At 43.9% G+C, this 22,061-nt stretch overlaps 2 protein-coding genes across 2 annotated transcripts; one reads left to right on the top strand and one right to left on the bottom strand.

Annotated features, from left to right (window-relative positions):
- Window positions 1-2,039: 2,039 nt before the first annotated feature.
- LOC147733496 (uncharacterized) lies at window positions 2,040-2,954 on the bottom strand. The gene has a single exon (XM_086958975.1). The coding sequence runs from the start codon at window positions 2,952-2,954 to the stop codon at window positions 2,040-2,042; it is 915 nt and encodes a 304-aa protein (XP_086815101.1).
- A 1,125-nt stretch (window positions 2,955-4,079) lies between these two features.
- LOC147733495 (uncharacterized) lies at window positions 4,080-4,988 on the top strand. Its single transcript, XM_086958974.1, has one exon. The coding sequence runs from the start codon at window positions 4,080-4,082 to the stop codon at window positions 4,986-4,988; it is 909 nt and encodes a 302-aa protein (XP_086815100.1).
- The last annotated feature ends 17,073 nt before the right edge of the window (window positions 4,989-22,061 follow it).

Below are 22,061 nucleotides of genomic sequence, written 5' to 3'. Positions count from 1 at the left end.
ACACACTGTATGGGGTATTGCAAGATAGTCTCTTTTTGATGGTAAATTCTCTGGATGTACCTGGTATCAATAAAGTTTTACAATATCTACTGAATTTGCATGCCTTGCATTTCTTGCAGCATGCAAACCCGGTATTGGTGGCATGATCAGATAAATTCTTGTCAGTTACATAGTTGTGGCTAAGCTCATCCCGTAAGGATCTGCCTTTCCTAAACGTAATCTGAGGATTTTCTCCTAGGTATTTTTTGAGATGTTCATCAGTATTTAAAACATGCCAATGTTTCTTGAATACCTGTCTCACATCCTGAGATTGCCCCGAAAAAGTTGTAATGAATCTAATAGTTTCAGATTGTGTCTGGGGTGGTTTGGGAGCTAGCAATTCATCCCTTGTTTTGCTGTTGCTGCGTTTTATAGCCTTGGCAATGACTCTATTGCCATATCCTCTCTGCCTAAACCTCTGGCACATCACAACTTCCTCTTTCTTGTACCCCTCTTGTGTGCTACAATTGCGCCTGGCGCGCAGTAACTCCCCATAGGGGATGCTGTACACAAGATTTTTGGGATGGCAGCTCGAAGCTTTGAGAAGGCTATTTCCCGATATGCTCTTCCAGAAAAGTTTGGTGGTCAAGATGTTGTTGACCACTTCCACTTCCACATCCAGGAATTCCATCTTCGTCCTACTGATATGTTCAGTAAAAGTCAGATTCAACGTATTAATGTTGAGATTGTCTGTGAACTGTTTAGCCGATTTCTCATCGCCATTCCAAATGAAAAAAATATCGTCAATGTATCGCAGCCACAGGGACACATTGTTGAATTCCGCCATCTCTTGGACAACCTCCTCCTCCCACCAGCCCATGAATAAATTCGCATAGCTGGGGGCGAAGCAGGTTCCCATGGCCGTGCCCTGTGACTGACGATGCATGACGTCATTGAAATAAAAAAAATTGTTGGTTAGACAGAAGTCTATCATGGATAGAAGCATTTGAGAATGCAGCAACAAAGAGATTGATCTAGTGTTCAAGTAATGCTTGACTGCCTTAAGTCCATATTCGTGTTGGATACTAGTGTAAAGGCTGCTGACATCTAAAGTGACCAATGTAAAATTGTTCTCCCAATGGATGCCATTGATAATGCTCAAAAATTGGGTGGTATCTTTCACGTATGATGGTAATGCTACCACAAAAGTTCTTAAATAATGATCGATGTACTTCGACGTATGTTCCAAAAAAGAACCTATGGAGGACACGATCGGACGACCCGGTGGGTTGTCTTGATCTTTGTGGAGTTTAGGGAGGAGGTATAATATTGGAACTTTCGGGTGGGCACAATATAGATAATGATATTCTTCTATCTCTATCAATCCTTTATCTCTCCACTCCAAAAGCAGATCCCTGAAATTACCCATAGATCTTAAAACATCATCCCTGTCACATCTGCAGTAACATGTTGTATCCTGTAGTTGTCTTAGACCTTCCTGGATATATTTGTGCTTATCCAAAACCACAACATTACCCCCTTTATCGGATTGTCTTATTACAATCTCTTTGTCCGCTCTAAGGGATTCAATGGCCATTAGTTGTGCCTGTGACAAGTTCTTATTACTCTGGGGTATTTTCTTGTATCTAAGTTTTATAAGATCTTTTAGTACTCCTCGTTCGAACACATCATTAGCATCACATTGAACTGCTGGTAAGAACACACTCTTAGGTTTAAATTTGGACCCTGGGTTATTATCTAAGTCCAAACCCCAACTTTCCCAATCCGGTTCCTATCTCATATTTTCATCATCACCATGAATTTCCTCTAGTAAAAAAATGTCCTCTACATCAAGGTTACTCAATGTATTACTGGCCAATACAGCAGGTTTATCCTTGACTTTGGTGCAGAACCACTTTTTCAATTTAAGCTTCCTAGCAAACAAAAACAAGTCTATATGAGTCTGGGCAAAGTTCATATTTTGTGATGGGCAGAAGGAAAGGCCAAGTGCCAAGATCTCTTTCTCACCTTCCGTAAGCACATGGCGTGAGAGGTTCTATTCATTTCGTGTTCTTGCTCCTTGTCGCCATTCCCATTGGAGCTTCTGTGGCGTTTAATCCTCCTCTTTTTTGCTTTCTTGTTCCTCCTGTTCCTCCTCTGCTTCCACGTCCTCGTCCTCTTTGATTCCCCTTTTCCCCCTGAAAGGTGTCTGTCCGGTTCTGACTCATCATCTGAAATTGGGCTAAAGAATTCACCCTTTTACTCGTGGTTGCAGCGGGCTCTTGGGTAATGCCTGAGTTGGAGGCGTCCGATAGATTACCATCTGATACATCGCTTTCCACTACCTCCACAGTTGGTCCTGACTTCTGTTGACAAGTTAGTGCCATCCCTGTACTTTTGTCGAATAAATGGTCATACTTCTTCTGAAAAGTTAAGGTACGTCCTGACTGGTAATCTTTGAAATCCCTTATAAATTTCCGTTGTTTCTTGGCAGTGATCTCTTCTTCTAATTTCTCCATTCTCCCATTAAGCTTTTTCAGATGTTCTTCCAATGCTTCTTTTGTCATCAGAGGTTCAATCTCCGCTAAGAGGTTCTCTATATCTTTAAGAAGCTTGGCACGGTCCTTGAGGGCGTACTTGACCAAGATTTTCATCATTATCATCGAACAGGATGAAGTGTTGTCAGACCATTCATTTATCATGTCCCGGTCCGGATCTTCATAAGTGGGGATGGTGAAGATCCTAAGACCCCTTGGGACTCGTTTGACTTCGATGTATCTGGATAGGGACTCCGCCTCCCACCACTCAGATAGTTCTTTTTTGTATAATTTTTCTAACGAGCTCAATTTCATTTGCAAAGTTATTTCCTGACCAATGCTAGTAGGGGTCAGAGTTGGCTCTGTACTTGTGCCGGCCATATTGAAGAATAATTTATCTGCTGTCTGTTTCCGACGAGAGTCCAATTCACCTGCCATGATGGTATAGATTAAGCAAACACACTCCGTGCGTGTCCGGAAGCTTATGGTCACCTGTCAGCTTCCACACGCTCGCCTACTTTCGTGTAGTAACGTTGGTAGGCAGAGAACCCGTACCATGCACACCTACGTGAGAGTTTCAAGATGTTCCCACCCTGTTGCTCCCCGCCGGCACGCCTTTCCCGGTCCTCCGCTTTCCCTACGTTGCAATTATAGACACTTCACCGTCTGTGCATACACGTTGCGCTCGTGATGCAGTTTTAGGAGAATCCCCCACACTGTCGTTTTCACAGCTGGATCCAAACGGCGTTGTTACACAAAAGGTCAGCCCGTGCACCTCATATGTAGTTTCTCTCCTCCAGTGCAGGTATGCGCACGTTGGGCTGTCGTGGCGCGGTCCTGGATAGGCCACCGACTGGCCTTCGATATGTACACCAAATGCCTCCAAAATTCTGAAGTAAACCAGGACACACGGAGTTCGTTGCAAAATTTAATGGCAGAGTGAAAAAGTGCGACGCGTTTCGCCGATAAAGCTTGCTCACGCTTGTCTAACAAACAATGACGGCCATTTTTAAAGTGTTGAAAACACACCCCCAGTGTAAACATATCTTCACCAAGGTATTGCAGGGCTGCCATATTGTACTAATGTTGATAACACTGATTACTGTCCCACATGATGTATACAAATGCATAGTATAATACTGGGGCTGAAAATGTGAGTTATTACATGTTGCACAACAATTACCCGCATGAGCGCGACAATAACACTGCGTACAATTTCATTTTGAATGTTGTCAAGTAGAACACCAAATCAATTCGTGAGGCGTTAAGCATAATTGAACAAATGCATATAAAATTAAATGCAAGTATATTAGACATACATATCTCGTCTAAGTTCTGACATGAAAATTGCGATCACGTGTTACCTTTCAGCACGTAATCTAAGCGTTCATTGGATGCTGTAACGCTGCATGGGAACATCTTGAAACTCTCACGTAGGCGTGCATGGTACGGGTTCTCTGCCTACCAACGTTACTACACGAAAGTAGGCGAACGTGTGGAAGCTGACAGGTGACCATAAGCTTCCGGACACGCACGGAGTGTGTTTGCTTAATCTATACCATCATGGCAGGTGAATTGGACTCTCGTCGGAAACAGACAGCAGATACATTATTCTTCAATATGGCCGGCACAAGTACAGAGCCAACTCTGACCCCTACCAGCATTGGTCAGGAAATAACTTTGCAAACGAAATTGAGCTCGTTAGAAAAATTATACAAAAAAGAACTATCTAAGTGGTGGGAGGCGGAGTCCCTATCCAGATACATCGAAGTCAAACGAGTCCCAAGGGGTCTTAGGATCTTCACCATCCCCACTTATGAAGATCCGGACCCGGACATGATAAATGAATGGTCTGACAACACTTCATCCTGTTCGATGATAATGATGAAAATCTTGGTCAAGTACGCCCTCAAGGACCGTGCCAAGCTTCTTAAAGATATAGAGAACCTCTTAGCGGAGATTGAACCTCTGATGACAAAAGAAGCATTGGAAGAACATCTGAAGAAGCTTAATGGGAGAATGGAGAAATTAGAAGAAGAGATCACGGCCAAGAAACAACGGAAATTTATAAGGGATTTCAAAGATTACCAGTCAGGATGTACCTTAACTTTTCAGAAGAAGTATGACCATTTATTCGACAAAAGTACAGGGATGGCACTAACTTGTCAACAGAAGTCAGGACCAACTGTGGAGGTAGTGGAAAGCGATGTATCAGATGGTAATCTATCGGACGCCTCCAACTCAGGCATTACCCAAGAGCCCGCTGCAGCCACGAGTAAAAGGGTGAATTTTTTTGCCCAATTTCAGATGATGAGTCAGAACCGGACAGACACCTTTCAGGGGGAGAAGGGGAATCAAAGAGGACGTGGAAGCAGAGGAGGAACAGGAGGAACAAGAAAGCAAAAAAGAGGAGGATTAAACGCCACAGAAGCTCCAATGGGAATGGCGACAAGGAGCAAGAACACGAAATGAATAGGACGGTGGTGAACCTCTCACGCCTTGTGCTTACGGAAGGTGAGAAAGAGATCTTGGAACTTGGCCTTTCCTTCTGCCCATCACAAAATATGAACTTTGCCCAGACTCGTATAGACTTGTTTTTGTTTGCTAGGAAGCTTAAATTGAAAAAGTGGTTCTGCACCAAAGTCAAGGATAGACCTGCTGTATTGGCCAGTAATACATTGAGTAACCTTGATGTAGAGGACATTTTTTTACTAGAGGAAATTCATGGTGATGATGTAAATATGAGAGAGGAACCGGATTGGGAAAGTTGGGGTTTGGACTTAGATAATAACCCAGGGTCCAAATTTAAACCTAAGAGTGTGTTCTTACCAGCAGTTCAATGTGATGCTATTGATGTGTTCGAACGAGGAGTACTAAAAGATCTTGTAAAACTTAGATACAAGAAAATACCCCAGAGTAATAAGAACTTGTCACACGCACAACTAATGGCCATTGAATCCCTTAGAGCGGACAAAGAGATTGTAATAAGACAATCCGATAAGGGGGGTAATGTTGTGGTTTTGGATAAGCACAAATATATCCAGGAAGGTCTAAGACAACTACAGGATACAACATGTTACTGCAGATGTGACAGGGATGATGTTTTAAGATCTATGGGTAATTTCAGGGATCTGCTTTTGGAGTGGAGAGATAAAGGATTGATAGAGATAGAAGAATATCATTATCTATATTGTGCCCACCCGAAAGTTCCAATATTATACCTCCTCCCTAAACTCCACAAAGATCAAGACAACCCACCGGGTCGTCCGATCGTGTCCTCCATAGGTTCTTTTTTGGAACATACGTCGAAGTACATCGATCATTATTTAAGAACTTTTGTGGTAGCATTACCATCATACGTGAAAGATACCACCCAATTTTTGAGCATTATCAATGGCATCCATTGGGAGAACAATTTTACATTGGTCACTTTAGATGTCAGCAGCCTTTACACTAGTATCCAACACGAATATGGACTTAAGGCAGTCAAGCATTACTTGAACACTAGATCAATCTCTTTGTTGCTGCATTCTCAAATGCTTCTATCCATGATAGACTTCTGTCTAACCAACAATTCTTTTTATTTCAATGACGTCATGTATCGTCAGTCACAGGGCACGGCCATGGGAACCTGCTTCGCCCCCAGCTACGCAAATTTATTCATGGGCTGGTGGGAGGAGCAGGTTGTCCAAGAGATGGTGGAATTCAACAATGTGTCCCTGTGGCTGCGATACATTGACGATATTTTTTTCATTTGGAATGGCGATGAGAAATTGGCTAAACAGTTCATAGACAATCTCAACATTAATAAGTTGAATCTGACTTTTACTGAACATATCAGTAGGACGAAGATGGAATTCCTGGATGTGAAAGTGGAAGTGGTCAACAACATCTTGACCACCAAACTTTTCAGGAAGAGCACTTCAGGAAATAGCCTTCTCAAAGCTTCGAGCTGCCATCCCAAAAATCTTGTGTACAGCATCCCCTATGGGGAGTTACTGCGCGCCAGGCCCAATTGTAGTACACAAGAGGGGTACAAGAAAGAGGAAGTTGTGATGTGCCAGAGGTTTAGGCAGAGAGGATATGCAATAGAGTCATTGCCAAGGCTATAGAACGCAGCAACAGCAAAACAAGGGATGAATTGCTAGCTCCCAAACCACCCCAGACACAATCTGAAACTATTAGATTCATTACAACTTTTTCGGGGCAATCTCAGGATGTGAGACAGGTATTCAAGAAACATTGGCATGTTTTAAATACTGATGAACATCTCAAAAAATAGCTAGGAGAAAATCCTCAGATTACGTTTAGGAAAGGCAGATCCTTACGGGATGAGCTTAGCCACAACTACGTAACTGACAAGAATTTATCTGATCATGCCACCAATACCGGGTTTGCATGCTGCAAGAAATGCAAGGCATGCAAATTCAGTAGAGATTGTAAAACTTTATTGATACCAGGTACATCCAGAGAATTTACCATCAAAAAGAGACTATCTTGCAATACCCCATACAATGTGTATGTGTTAATTTGCCCGTGTAACAAATGGTATGTGGGCAGCACAAAACATGAGGCTAAAAAGAGGGTGTTAGAACATCTGCGAGCGATACGGAATTATAACAAACAGTATCCGGTCGCAAGACACTTCTTTGATTATCACATGCAGGATGAAACAAAACTACGTATGGTGGTTATTGATTGTGTGGATCTAGGTGTACGAGGTGGCAATTATGAACTCTCTATGAGGAAACTTGAGTCCAAGTACATAATTGACTTTCAATGTCTAACTCCTATGGGGTTGAATACCAGTGAGGAATTGGCCGTCCATTTGTATGAAGAATAAGTACGAATATCCTAATTGATATCATTAAATATGCTGTCTGTATTTTAATCATTTTAAATGTTAACAGTTTAATTTTATAGATACATTTTTTTCACAGGTCTTGTGGGGTACTGCTGGATACAATAAATTTATTTGAACCTGAACACTGTTTCCAATGGGACACAATTTGGAAGTATGTTATACATGCCCACTTGGGCTGGGAGTTTTTCTGAACAAAAACTCAACCAACTTTTGAAGGAACAGAGACTTATTATAGCCCACTGGGGCGGCACTAGTTTCATTTATTTTCATATTTTGGTTTGTTAATTTACTTTGGCAATAGCCCACTCGGGCGAGTACTTTGTGCAGGCATAACATTTTTGTGATGTTTACCGACAGCACATGCCCACTTGGGCTTTGTTCAGTTGGTCACACGGGTACAACCAGTGGATTGTTGATATCTCGTTTCCCAGCAACGGGATCCAATCAAATGGGGCATTGCATGTGTCAGCATTACAGCATCCAATGAACGCTTAGATTACGTGCTGAAAGGTATCACGTGATCGCAATTTTCATGTCAGAACTTAGACGAGATATGTATGTCTAATATACTTGCATTTAATTTTATATGCATTTGTTCAATTATGCTTAACGCCTCACGAATTGATTTGGTGTTCTACATGACAACATTCAAAATGAAATTGTACGCAGTGTTATTGTCGCGCTCATGCGGGTAATTGTTGTGCAAAATGTAATAACTCACATTTTCAGCCCCAGTATTATACTATGCATTTGTATACATCATGTGGGACAGTAATCAGTGTTATCAACATTAGTACAATATGGCAGCCCTGCAATACCTTGGTGAAGATATGTTTACACTGGGGGTGTGTTTTCAGCACTTTAAAAATGGCCGTCATTGTTTGTTAGACGAGCGTGAGCAAGCCTTATCGGCGAAACGTGTCGCACTTTTTCACTCTGCCATTAAATTTTGCAACGAACTCCGTGTGTCCTGGTTTACTTCAGAATTTTGGAGGTATTTGGTGTACATATCGAAGGCCAGTCGGTGGCCTATCCAGGACCGCGCCACGACAGCCCAACGTGCGCATACCGGCACTGGAGGAGAGAAAATATATATATATATATATATATATATATGGTTATTGGGGAAAAAATTATATTTTTCATTTAAGAGAGGGTGAGATGTAGTGTTTTGCAATATTTTAGAACAGAACTCTTTTGGCTCCAGATAGACTCCGTAGAGCTGTGACATAGGTGTCAGAGCGCAATGCCATAGGACAGGGTGCATTGCAAATAAAAGGTTACACGTGTACTTTTAGGTTTTACATGTCTGGGTAATGAAAAATGTCTACATTCATTTTTCACTACTGTGAAGCCTACCTGCCCCATAGGAAAACATTGGGTTGCCTTATTACATTTAATAAGTGCTAAAATTGCATTGGGACCAGGGAAGCATTTCTTGTTTGGTATCTATGTAATTGTAACGGAAAATCCTCTTTAATGGTAAAGTCAGGTTTTAAAGTATAATTTTGAAAATGGCACTTTTAGAAATCTCGCATTTTCCTCCCCTTAGCCTCTCTGTGCCTGCAGCCTGACTTTGATCACAAGACTACCAGAGTTACTCCAAGGGCTGGTTTGCTGACATCCTCTGCATAGCCAGAGAGGCATAAGGATTCCCCGATCTTGAACCTGCACCAGGACCCATCCTATGTGAGTCCTGAACCCACAAGTGGTGTTCCACTAGTCCAGAGCACTTGGGTTTGATGCCAAAGATGCCCAGAAAGCTAAAATCCAAAACTTGGTCCTTAGAAGTTTTTTGGCTACAAACAGCTTTGAGAACTGAGGAAAGACTGGAACCAACCTGCTCGTCGACCCGCCCGAGTTGCATCGCCGGTCTGCCTGACTTTTGCAGCTGCTCCCACTACGTTCTTCTGCACTGCAGAAAATCCTGTCCAGCGGTCCTCCACAAAAGGGGAATCTGGGCTCCTGGAATCATCTTCAGATACAATCACCTGCCTTATCCCACTGGAGGTTTCAACTTCTCAAAAATCTAAAACATGTCTAGATAACTCTTCTAGTAGTAATGACATTGTTAAGGCCTTCTTAAACAGCTCACCTGAAACGTAAGACTAGGATAAACAGGAAATATTGCCTAAGATGGTTTAATCAGCAGTTCTCTAGACTTATTAGGGGTTTAAAGGGGTTTAAAGGAAGCGTTAACCCCTCCCACGCTCATGTCGAGCTCAGCTCGTCATGAGCCACAGTTCTTGTGTGCTCATGACGAGTTGAGCTTGTCATGACTGTTAGAACGCCTACACGTGGGGCTAATTCCCCTGCTGTGCTGGGCGTTCAAAGGAAGCACGGCATGTCATGCACACGATAACCGTGGCTCATGACGAGCTGAGCTCGTCATGAGCATGGGGGCGCTGTGCTGGATGGATTTAGGCCCAGATCTCTGTACTGGGGTGAATGTATGACATTGTTCTGCATTCTCTCCATCAATTGTTGTTTTTGCATTTGTCACCCCGAGTGGGATGGGTATGCTCAGACGTGAGTCCCATGTTCTCCACCCCACTGGAGTCAAGCTATCCTGGCTGAAGACGGCTGATAGCCAGAAACCGATACATTAGTGATGCCCGACGATTGGCAAACTTATTTTAAAGCCATTTTTAATTCCAGAAAGCAGACTAATAATGTAGTTGAGAATAGCAACATTATTATATTAAATTAGAAATAATTTCCCATGATGAGATCAAAACCACCCTTAAGAACAGTGCCAGCGGGAAGGCTACAGGCCCGGATAGGGTCCCAATTGATGTTTTTAAGTATAATATTGAGTTTTGGGTACCTATCCTATATAATTTTTAACGCAACCATCAATGGTGTGATACCTGCAACTTGGGCTGAGAGTGTGATTGTCCACATTTTTAAAAAAGGGGTGATAGAGGCAGCGCGAGCTGCTACCGTCCAATAACCCTTCTCGACTCAACAATTAAAGTAATGGGCAGAATGATGCTGGCCAGATTGGAACACTGGGTAAAGGAAAAAAATATTTTGTCCGTAGCCCAGTATGATTTTAGAAGGGGTATTGGAACTATTGAGCAGTGTGTTAACCTTGAGCTGCCTATAGGGAAATACACCCTCGCCAGTGAAGTCTCCCTCCATCTTTGTTTTGTTGATTTATCTATTGCGTTTGATTTAGTAAATAATTCTAAATTATGGCAGATGCTCCCCCAGGATATTATTAGCTTATTATCGCGAATATACGCTCACTTAACCTAAAAAGATACGTTACCGCGAGATTGGTAAATACACAAACCACTTTAGAATTACTTGTGGGATTAGACATGGTTGTTCCCTTGTCCCCCTTTTATTCTCACTTTATATAAACGGTGTTGACTCTTTATTAGAGAGTCTGAGAGCTGATGCTCCTGAAGTTGCTGAGAGCTGATGCTCCTGAAGTTGGTAAGCGTGTTACCCCAGTTTTATTATATGCCAACGATGCTGTCCTAATTTCTAGGACAACAAATGGCCTGCAACTTCTGATGGATAATTTTACAACCTTCATGACTGAAAAACACCTGAAAATTAACTTGAGTAAAACCCTAGTCATGACGCACGGGAAAAATAAAACTAGGAGTAGAACACACTATATTGATGGAGTATCCATAAAGAGGACTTTTACATTTTCTTATCTGGGGATACTTTTTAATAGTAAAGGTATATGGAGTTCACACATTAATTTATGTAAATTAAAATTTGTGAGATCCGTCGAGGCTATTTTTAGATTTTCACACAAAATTGGTAATAAACCAGTACAGGAAATTTTAAAACTATATGGGTCTAAGTGTATCACTGGGGTTTGTTACATAGGAGCCTTGTGGGTTATGGGAGATTCCTCCCCACTACTAACTCTGGAAAATAATTTTTTATGAAGGTTGTTATTGGTACCAAATTCTACAGCCACTTTCATAGTCCATAGGGAGACAGATACACCGTACGTAATTGATCTGATTAGTATAGCGGCCTTAACTTTGTGGCATCGATTTTGGTCCAGGGAGGAAACACATTTTACGAGGGACAGAATTTTGGACTGCCTCACCTTGGATCATTGTAAGAAAATAACATGGCTAAACAATATTCGTGGTCTTTTAATTGAATCTTAAGACGTCTGAGAATATTGAAATTTTTTGTAAAAGGGATCTAAAAAAGACGCTCCTTAACCTCAGGGCTTCATCGAGGGATGTTGTTTTGAGTACTAAATCGTGTATAGGCTCCTACCTTGAAGGACCTTTATTATTAGGTATTCAGCTGTATCTTATTTTTATCACTAATACACAACATAGATTTTATTTAACTAGATTAGGCACCAATTAAAGACCTGGCTGTTCGATCAATAAATGCAGATTTTTAAAGCAGCCCTTTTTCATTTCTCTTCTCACATGGGGCCCTTTTGTTCTCCCCAGTGCCGGGACACTCCTTGGAGTAGCTATGCACTATACAAATTCCCCATTACATTAACATTAACAATACGCTCCACTTCCAGGTTGCATTCCCAAAGATAGGTAAGTGGAGCTCTAATTTACCAAAGTGCCCGTGTGATGGTAGATCTTTTCATTTCCTACTTTTTTGTAATTTTTACAGAGACGTTAGAATATCTATTTTACGACCACTTTTTATTGTTAATAGTCTGTATTCTTTCAAAGATGCTTTTAATCAAATTCGCAATTTGGAAAATGTATTAACTTATTCGTTTTATATTGATGGCCATTAAACGAACAAAGGATCTTGCTTATCTGGAAAACTTGAATTATGAAATCAAATAGATCACATTCTGTTAAACTGTAGTTTTTTAATGTAAAAACATTTGGGTATAAATGCCTTTTGTGAATAATTTTTGGGAAAATGTACATAAATGTATTAGTGAATGATGTATTGTTTTTATATTATAGTATGCTTTTATGGTCATTTTTTATGCACCGAATACAGCTTGATTTGACTTTGACTACGTCCGCAAGTAGAAATCTTCATCTGGACTTCATCTAGTGGTTCTCCGATGCACTCCCTCCTCGGCCTCAGCTGGGCAAGGCCTACAGACTTGCCCTGCTGAATTTTACCTACTGAGGTAATTTTTCTTGAAAATTCTTCTAAGTCCGAAGTTAAGCGTTGACCGGGCCCAATCCACTATACAACCCCTGCTCCATCGCAGTCTGCCATATTTTTTTACTTCCACCGTGGCTCGCGGGGCTAGATGTCTGTGGTTGGCGCATTGATCTTTTAGGTGCTAGTTTTCATTAAAAACTTTGACAACTGATAACTTTGGTTTTACTGATTGGATTTTGGGAGTTTTAGTGTCAAATCATTTATTAAAATCTACTCAATCTTTCTAAAGAGGTGTGGGATTTTTCTGTTGTTGTGTTTTTACTTCATTAATGTTTGAGTGCTGCATAAATAATTTACATTCCCTAAGTTAAGCCGGGCTACTTTTTGTGCTAAGCTACACAGCATTAAGCATTAATTTAGTGACTTTTTGTGGTTCATTCTGCCAGGGAATGTGGCTGTTGCTTGACCAGGACTCACATCCCAGTCAACCCCAGTCAACCAACAATCCAATTTCTCACATAGAGCATGAGCAATAACTGTCTAAAATGCTCATGCTTAAAATGTGTTAAATCCATGATATATATCCCTGCTTACTGATATGCGGTAAAGTGCATTAAAATGCATTATTGTCATAGGCGGTACTTGACACTTGACAGGGCTGCAAGGAAACAGAGCCAACGGCAGAAGTGGGCTTACCTCTTGCCCCAGGCAGTAAGCTATCATGGGGAAAAGAAAAATATGAATGACTCTCAAATAGACAGAAGACAGTTGCCCCACGGACCATTTATGTGTGCAAGTATAGTTTTTTATGTTTTCATTATTAAAAGATTTGGCAGACAACAACACCTGCCAGGCCCTCCCAAGAGGATTTAGCAAAAACTATGACTGAGAAAATATTCTGTCCCCAAGGTTGGTCAAAGGAAGTAAACAACACAGAATCCTTGCTTAATAAAGTAACCTGCGACATTCCATATAGCAAATTGTTTATCTAAAGTAATCCTGGGGGTAGTTCGCGTAGTTGTGCTACGTGCAGCTACGCAAAGTGCACTTCGCACTATGCAAGATACGCGTAGCGCTACGCGAACTGCGTAGTGCGCTGTTCACGATGATTGTACAGTGCCGGCTGCTTGTCCGCACTGTGCAATCATTGAAAACGGCATCTCGCACAGTGCGAGCTGTCATTTTCTGCCGCTCGAGTAGATTTTTACTCGAGCGGCAGCTTTCTCAATGCGGACTGGTAGTTTCTCATTGCGAGTAGTCGCAAGCATACGCAACCACTCGCAATGAAAAACCTGACCTCCCCGCGTTGAGAATCTCGCTGTGAGATTTTCCTTGTTCGTGATCGCCAACTTGATGTTGCTGATCGCGAACGAGGAAAAAGCCTCGCCGGGATGTCATTTTGCTCGCTTGCGGTCGCCAACTTGATGTTAAGGACTGCGAGCAGCTGCGCGATTTTGCACTATCCTACGTGCAATTCACGTAGCGCGAAGTAGCACAAACTACGCAAACTTCGCGAGCGTAGTGTAGTTGGCCGCCCAGGGTTAGTCTAAAAGCATTAACAAAGTGTAATGACTATCCATCCTTGAAGGCCTATTGATTTTAAAATATGATTTTCGCAGTAAATAAGTCAGGCCTACTCCTTTTTAATGCAACTTTTCATAATAGGCAATTCAGGCTATTAGCCTTGATGAATATCTTGTCTTAATAGCCAACTCAGTCCTGATGTATTGAGCATTAGATTTCCTAGAAGCACGCAACTTCTTCCAAATAAAAATCTGTACTCAATGGACTACGGGCAGAGTCAAAGCTCCGCTCTCAGTAGTCATAACATTAAAAATATGTACAAAACTGCAGTTGGGAAAACAATATACATCCCTTCCTAAAGGGGCAAAATATAGCCTTATAGCCCGCCGCACTGGGCTATACGGCCATTAAAGGCCTGCTCCATCTTTAAAGGCCTGAGCCGAAGGCCAGGGCCTATAAAAAGGGAGCTGGACTTTAATAGCTGGTGTAGCCCAGCTACGAAGGGTTATAAGGCTATTAGGACATTCTGCCACTAGAGGGCAGAATGCTCTAACAAATAAAACAAAGGCCTCTCGGAGCCCGAATGGGTTTAAATCCCAACAGCAACAGGTGTGAACAAAAGCAGCATTGGAATAGTGCTCTGTAAGCTTTTACCGGCCTGTAGGAGCACGGAGAACTCCATTGCATTTCAATGGAGTGCTCCACATTCCAATGTTTTAATAGGGATTTGTCAGAGTGCAACCCTTCCCCAGGGTTTGTCACAGAGGATGACAAATATCAAAATAATGTCCTTGTACAGTAATTTGCCAGATTCCCTGTAGTAAAATACCTTCCTTCAGTCATTAATACACAACAAGCCACCTTTAATAGATTATTGGCTTGAGTTCATGCTTTTTACAATAAATAAGTAAGGCCTCCTGCCTTCGCTGTAACGTTTCATTATAGATTGGCAAAACAATACACACCCCTTCCTAAATTTCCATAACATGAATTCTCAAAGCAAAAATCTTCTAACAAGAAGTTTTGTCAATTTCAAAATCATTACCTACTATGATCAGATCCCTTGTAACAAAATACCTGTTTACAAGCTTTAACATGGTGTAATGGTATTTCCTCATGAAATGCCTATTGTCATTAAAATATGCTTTTACAATAAATAAGTCAGACCTACTGCCTTTGTTGCAACTTTCATAACAAACAGATCAGTCCCATGGCCTTGCCCAATGGCTTATTATCATAACCAGCTCAGTCCTGCTCTGTTGTGCATAAGCTTTCTATTGTGTCAGTGTCATCACACTTTCACGCAGCTGTGTTGTGCCATTTTAAGCCTGTTCCAAAGTGTGCCAGCAAGCATTAGAATGTTCATGCTGTTTGAGTTTGGAGTCATTTGGGACAGACTAGCAGGAGTCGCTGCTCCGCTCTGTGGGTTGCCTAGAATAAAGAACTTTTATCCTCTCAAATTCTGTTGTGCTTGACTTAATATTGGTAATGAGGATTGTCAAGCAACCTGATATGAGACGTGTTGTAGAATTTATTAGAAGTGCCTTTTTTCAGGGTGGTTTGCCTTAAACTCTAGTCACGGATTTTGAGATGCAATTTACATCTGATGGGATGGTGTGATTCTTGAAGGAAACACGATTGATACATAAGAGAACACGTCATTACTATCCCCCAGAGAATGGTTTGATTGAGAGGGCAAATAGACTCATTGGTGATGTGTCAGTTAGGACATCTGCAATTTCATCCATTTTGATAAAAACAGTATAGGAAATGCTTTGGTCATAGCAATCTACGTCTGACATGACTAAATTAGTTATCCCCTTGGAGGCACTGAGGGGTCAAAAGGCATTTACACCAGTTGAACCGAAGCACTAATGGACCTGGATGTAAAGTGAGTAAGGAGAAAGCTGTGAGAAGCAGACTCCATGAAAAATAAACAAAATTCCAACGTAGGTATTATGCTCTACATTGTGTAAAAAGAAAAGGGGTTCAAGTGGTGTCCGAATCAGAATCAGGTTACCTCATGTCTGCAGGAAGGGGGAATTCAAGTTTGGTCCGGTTGACTGAGTCTACAGTCTGTGTGGAGGGAGACAGCTGTTGCAACAAAGTTGTAGTGGCTCCCATCCCACAAGTGGGGTGTCCTGACACAGCTAGATCTTTCACCTTTGACGATGAGTTTACAGGCTAAGGTTATATGGAAGACCAAGCAAAGTCATTTTACAAGGGTTGTTTAGTCCACAACAAATTGGACATACTCGTAATTAAATACCTCCACTGGGGATGAAACACTATGCCTGATCTTTTTCCATATTTATGGCTTTCACCACATCACATTTTCCCATTTGTGAACATACTTTTGCGTATTTGCCGTTCTTAGACGTTTTTGTTTCATATTGTGGTTCTGTCCACCTAGTCATAGTCTAGTCTCTTCTGGTCATGTTGCTTTTAGTTTTATTATGTTACTTAATATAAAAGGAAGATATGTTATGCTTTACAAAACATTTGAATGTCGACATCAAGTTATTCGCCAAGGTCTTGGCAAACCGACTGGCTTCAATAGTGCTGCTGGTGGTTCAACCGGAACAGGCGGGATTCGTCCCAGATCATAGTATAACATATGACCTTAGAATGGTTGTTGGTGTTCTTCAACAGGTAGAGCCAGATGTTAGAGCTGCAGCAGTCTTTTAGATGCCAAAAAGGCGTATGACACTGTAGAGTGGACATTCATGAGGGTAGTGCTTCGACGAACTACAGTGGGCAAAGTGTTCCTGAGCTTGGTTATGATGCTACATAAAGCCCCTTTGGCCAGGATTCATTTAGGCAATATTGTCACCTCCCCAATTATGATCACAGTGGGGACTTTACAGGGATGCCCATTGTCACCCCTATTATATGCATTGAGTGAGAGTTGTGGCGCAGCGGCCGGAGCCGCTGACTCCAGATGGCAGGGCTCACGATTTGATCCCTGGCGTCCACTGCAGCTCAGCTCACCTTAATGTGACTCTGGGCAATAGCTCACTTAATTTTCCCGACAGCCCCAAGCTCCTTGAAACTGGGGTGATATGTTCTCACTTACAAATATGGATTATGGATTATTAGGGGCCCATTAGTATGTCAGGCGGATCGCCAACGCCCGCATGGCGGTGGCGATCTGCCCACCATTTCCTCCCGCCCGCATTCAAATTCCCCCGCCATATTACTATAGCAGGGGGATCCCGGCGGACGGAAAGACTGTCTGCAGGTTTTCCGCCAGGTCGATGAGTCGACCGGGCGGAAAAACTATTAATATGGTGGTGGTGTCTGGTAGGCATCGCCATCCATATTAAGATACATGCGGGTTTTCGCCTTTCTGTGGCGGCAACGCCGCCACGGAAAGGCACGCAGTCTTCAACATTGGGGGCCAGTAGCGGGCCTCCAGGGATTCTGGGGGATGGGGGTTGCACATGGGGTGTACCTATGGTACCCCCCTGAATTTCAATGTACAACGTGGCAGGTACCGCGCAGTGCCTGTCACGTTTTGCATTGAAATGCACAACTTGCATTTTTGGCATTGCGGCATGCGGTGCTTTCAGCATAATTCTATTTAAATACATTAATAGAGTGTATTATACACCAGAGTAACTTTATCACCACAGACTCCCTTACAAAGTGGAATCTCAACATTGTCATGAGCAAGAAGCTGGTTTCATACATACCGCATGGTACTGCCTGGAGATCCAAGAGTACTGAAAAAAGATTTTCAATGCATTGGGTGCTATCACAGGTTTTCCCCTTCAATCTGCCCTGTTGCTTGTTCTACTGGGATGTGATACAGAGGTTTATAAAGGTGTTAGAAAACGTGTTGGGGTGAGGTTATTGCTTGCTAAGCGTTGTTTTGCGATGCGCTGGGCTAGGGGCCCAATATCGACTATGAAGGGCTGGAATACAGATATGATGTATTGCAACATACAGTCTGACATATATAGTTAACTACTCCCCCCCAGAGTTGACCTAAAGGTTTTTGGTGCCCAACCCAAAAACATTTAGTGGTAAAGGAAACAGGGGAAGCGGAGGGTGAGAACTCAACTGCTCTGTAACCTTTCTGTAACCAACAACTGATATCTATTGAACAACAAGCTTGTACGCACAAGAGACCATGCTTTAGACCCTAGATATGCTGAATATATATATTTTGCTACTCGACTGCAGTCTCTTTTACCTGTTGAATCTCTACTACGATAAATGATTCTAGTACCGCCTTTGTGTTACTTTCAACAAAATAATGTATTGTGATGTCACACTACACTCAGCCAGATCTGTATTTTTTTTGATTACTAAATAAAATGAAAAGTTTTGTCGGAGCTGGATCTTTTCCTCCATAAAGTGGAAACACAGCTGGAGCACATAGCAAAATATTTTGGCAGAAGACTCACCTGATTGAGATGAATAGGTATTCAGGTTGGACTGCTCGTTAAGATTGATGACATTAAAAATAATTCCAGACAGAACAATATCCGTATGTAGGCAGACCAAAGAGCATACACACAAGCTTCATTTAAATACCTGTTTCAAGACTGCTGCAGCGAACATTTTCCATCTGGATCGCACCTATAGTTTTTTAGGGGTATGGTGTGGTAAATATCACCAAAAAATGCTAACGCAACTTTACACATCGCAGCCCATCGCGGGAAAATAACCCTGTGTTAACATGGAATTCACAACACCGCGGTACCATGCGTTAGTCCGCCGAAACCGTGGCCAATGTCCCCGATACAACCACCTCCACTGAGATAAAAACAAAAACACAAACCTCAACTCGAAAAAACATGCAATGGTTCAAAGCACGATGAGGAAATCAGCGATAAGCAGCGCCAGGCCTGCAATGCACACATAAGTATTTTAAGAAAAACAGTGGTTCCTGTGGAATAGATACTTAATAATAATTTGAAAGACAAGGCGTAAATCGCATATATAGGCAGGGTTTATATGCGATGTCAGAGAGAAAGAAACACAGATATACTGATTCGGTTGTTCAATGATTGTATTGAAAATTATACTATGATGAATAATTTCATACATATAGCAACAGGTATTCACAGTCGTGTAATGTGACCTTGGTTCCGTCGTGAGTAGGGTTCCCTTGTCTTTCTCTTACTGCAATGCACACATGGCAGGTGGGAAAAATCACTACAAAAGTAGAAAAAACACACAAACACAAGCTGGCCAACAACCAAGCACCATGGAGGCAGCCGGAGCAGGTGCAGAGGACGAGTGCAACCCCACAAGCACCCCGGACGACCAGCCTGGGGCCTCGGAGACAGGGAATAGCAAGGACAAGAAAAAGAGGAAGACGAAGTTTAGTCCACAGGAAAACAGGATCATGATCACGGAGGTGATGGAACACCATCAACAACTGTTTGTCAAAAATGGAATATGGCGGGGCATCGTGGACAAGATGAATGCCAGCAGGGAGCACAAGGGGTCAATGGACGAGGCCAAGAGCCGATGGATTGACATCAAGCGGAAGACCAAGGAGAAACTCGTAGCCAACCAGAAGGCAGCAATGCAGACTGGAGGTGGAAGCCCAGCGCCACAGCTCATGCTGGATGACATGGAGGAGTTGGTGTCGACAGTCATCAGTGTGGAGACTGTGGCTGGAGTCGGGGAAACGGACACTGCTCGACAGGACACAACACAACACAACCGCAACAGGGTGAGTGACCACCAGGTACTGGGGGGACGGGTGGAGAGGCCCACAATGGCACACATGCACAATCAGGCACAGCACAGTGCACACCCACAATGACTCTGGGTCATGGCCCTGATCTACACACTGTCACAATGTACATTGCCATGCTGTATGTATGTTAACATGTTCCATGTGGCCACATACACCATCTCCCCTTCACATTGCAGGGGCACCGTCAACACCTCCTGCACAGCAGTCCTAGCCACTCTTCACTGAGGACGAGGAGGACAACCCCAGCATCAACACCCAGCTGCATCAAGGAGACCCCACCCACTACCCAAACCACCCAGCAGGAGGCACCCACAGCCTCGGCAGTCTCCCAAGACCCCATGAACATCTATGGCCTTCCAATGCCGTGCACTGGAGGGCCAGAGGGAGATAGCTGAGCAGGTGAGGGTGGGGTTCAGCCTCATGGCTATCAAACTGGACGCCATCCATGGGTGCCTAGGTCCCATGAGGGACCAGCTCCAGTTGCTAACGGACACCCACGCCCGCTCCATGGTCTCCAATGATCCCTGAATGACATCGCTGGAGTCATGACGCGGAGAGAAGAACATCTGTCCGCTCAGACTGGCTCCAGCGATTCCAGCCGTGAGCTGGCACACATGCAGAGGCTCATGGAGGACATGGTGCGGATGGAGGCGGAAAGGATGGCAGCCACCGCTGCACATCAGCGAGATGTAGCTGGGATCAACCATGCCCTGCAGATCCTCATCATGGCATTGCTGCCACAAGTTGTGGCGCTGATCAATGCTGATGCCCCCTTTGCACATCTCCGCCCCCTGGTGTGTCAGTGCCTCACAGTGCGGCAGGCGTATCCACTCTGGCACCTGGTGTGTCAGGGCACACAGTGCCGCAGCCGGTACTGCAATACTCTTTGGCGGGGCAGAGTACACATCCGAAGACGTGGCTGGGATTGTTGTAAGAAGGAGGCACTAGCATTCATGTCTGCCACCTGGCCTGTTTCTGCTTGGTGCCGCACATGGCCCCATGACCTTCCACTGGCCCCCGATGCACTCCACTGCACTCACCTTGGACCACGACATGGACTGCCATATCCTGTTTCATGACCAATGACTCGGCGACCAGACTGCGGACTTTACCCTTCCTCTTATGCAGTGCTTGTCATCCCCGGATGGACTCTGGCTGCCCCTCCACGGGCCCATATTGGTGCCTGGCATGGCCTGGCACCTCTCCAGCTGCAGAACTCCTCTGGATGTGCAATAAACATCCAGTAACGCACTGCTGTGTCATGTCTTTCATCATCCATGTAGGTATGTGTGGATAAATGTAGGGACAGTGATACCCCTCACATCAATGATGCCCATCTAGTGAGATGCCAATCCCAGTGTGCTACATTGCCTATTTTCAACTGTATGCCGTTGACACAGCAACAGGGACACACGCATTAGTTACTTCCTGGTCCAGACATGGACTGAACCACGCCCAGAGCCCCCGAGTCATAGTTGCAAGTATTGCCCTGGCCCAGCGTACGCCAGGCCAGACCACTCCGCTTACGCTCCGAGGGGGGGCCCACATAGCTACATGTTTCAGGCGTTCACACTGGTGTTGTGCAGGTCACTGGTCTAGTTGTCAGCATGTCACGGCCACTCCCTGAGGGCAGGTTTGCACACACACCACACCCATCCGGCACAGGCATCACAGGCCATCTGGCCATGCAAATATAAGGGGTCGATAAAGTCACATTCCCCTCTGCCGGTGGTGACTAGATGATGGACGCTCCACGGTGTTCAATCATAAAAGGCCCATGAGATTTTGCGTGCAGGGTTGGTGGCACCCGAGGCCTTGGGGGCGTCATGGGCCTACCACCGCGTGGCGCTGACTTGGGTTGCACAGGGTTGGTGGCACCCGAAACCTTGTGGCCATCACAGGCCACCACCACGTGGTGCTGACTTGGGTTGCACAGGGTTGGTGGCACCCGAAGCCTTGTGGCCATCACAGGCCACCACCACGTGGCGCTGATTTGGGTTGCACAGGGTTAGAGGCACCGGACTACCTGAGCGGGTCTGCAGCCTGCGATGATGATGTGTGCCCTGATGTGGTCACCGCCATTGATGAATCAGGACTCAGCATCATGTGTGGGACCTGCTGGGACGCGGGGCGGACCTGCATGATGTGGACTATGCCATGGTGGTGGGCCCTGGCCTGGAGTTTGCACAGGCATGTGGTGTGCCTACTGGTGGACACACGGCAGAAGCAGGTGAGCAGTGTGGTCTCTGTGCCCAGGGTAGGTTATGTCTATCTCTCAATTCCTTTCCTTCCCTCTCTCTCTCTCTCTCTTCCTTACCTCTCTCTCTCTCTATCTCTCCCTTGCTTTCCTTCCCTC

The sequence above is a fragment of the Lissotriton vulgaris genome, chromosome 2_1 (assembly GCF_964263255.1).
Source record: "Lissotriton vulgaris chromosome 2_1, aLisVul1.2, whole genome shotgun sequence".
NCBI classification, from domain to species: domain Eukaryota; kingdom Metazoa; phylum Chordata; class Amphibia; order Caudata; family Salamandridae; genus Lissotriton; species Lissotriton vulgaris.
Note: the sequence above shows the minus strand (reverse complement) of the source record. Positions and strands in the feature narration are given on the sequence as shown.

Bases quoted from the DNA above. Each gene is read 5' to 3' on its own strand.
- LOC147733495 (XM_086958974.1), top strand. From the start codon at position 4,080: ATGGCAGGTGAATTGGACTCTCGTCGGAAACAGACAGCAGATACATTA.
- LOC147733496 (XM_086958975.1), bottom strand. From the start codon at position 2,954: ATGGCAGGTGAATTGGACTCTCGTCGGAAACAGACAGCAGATAAATTA.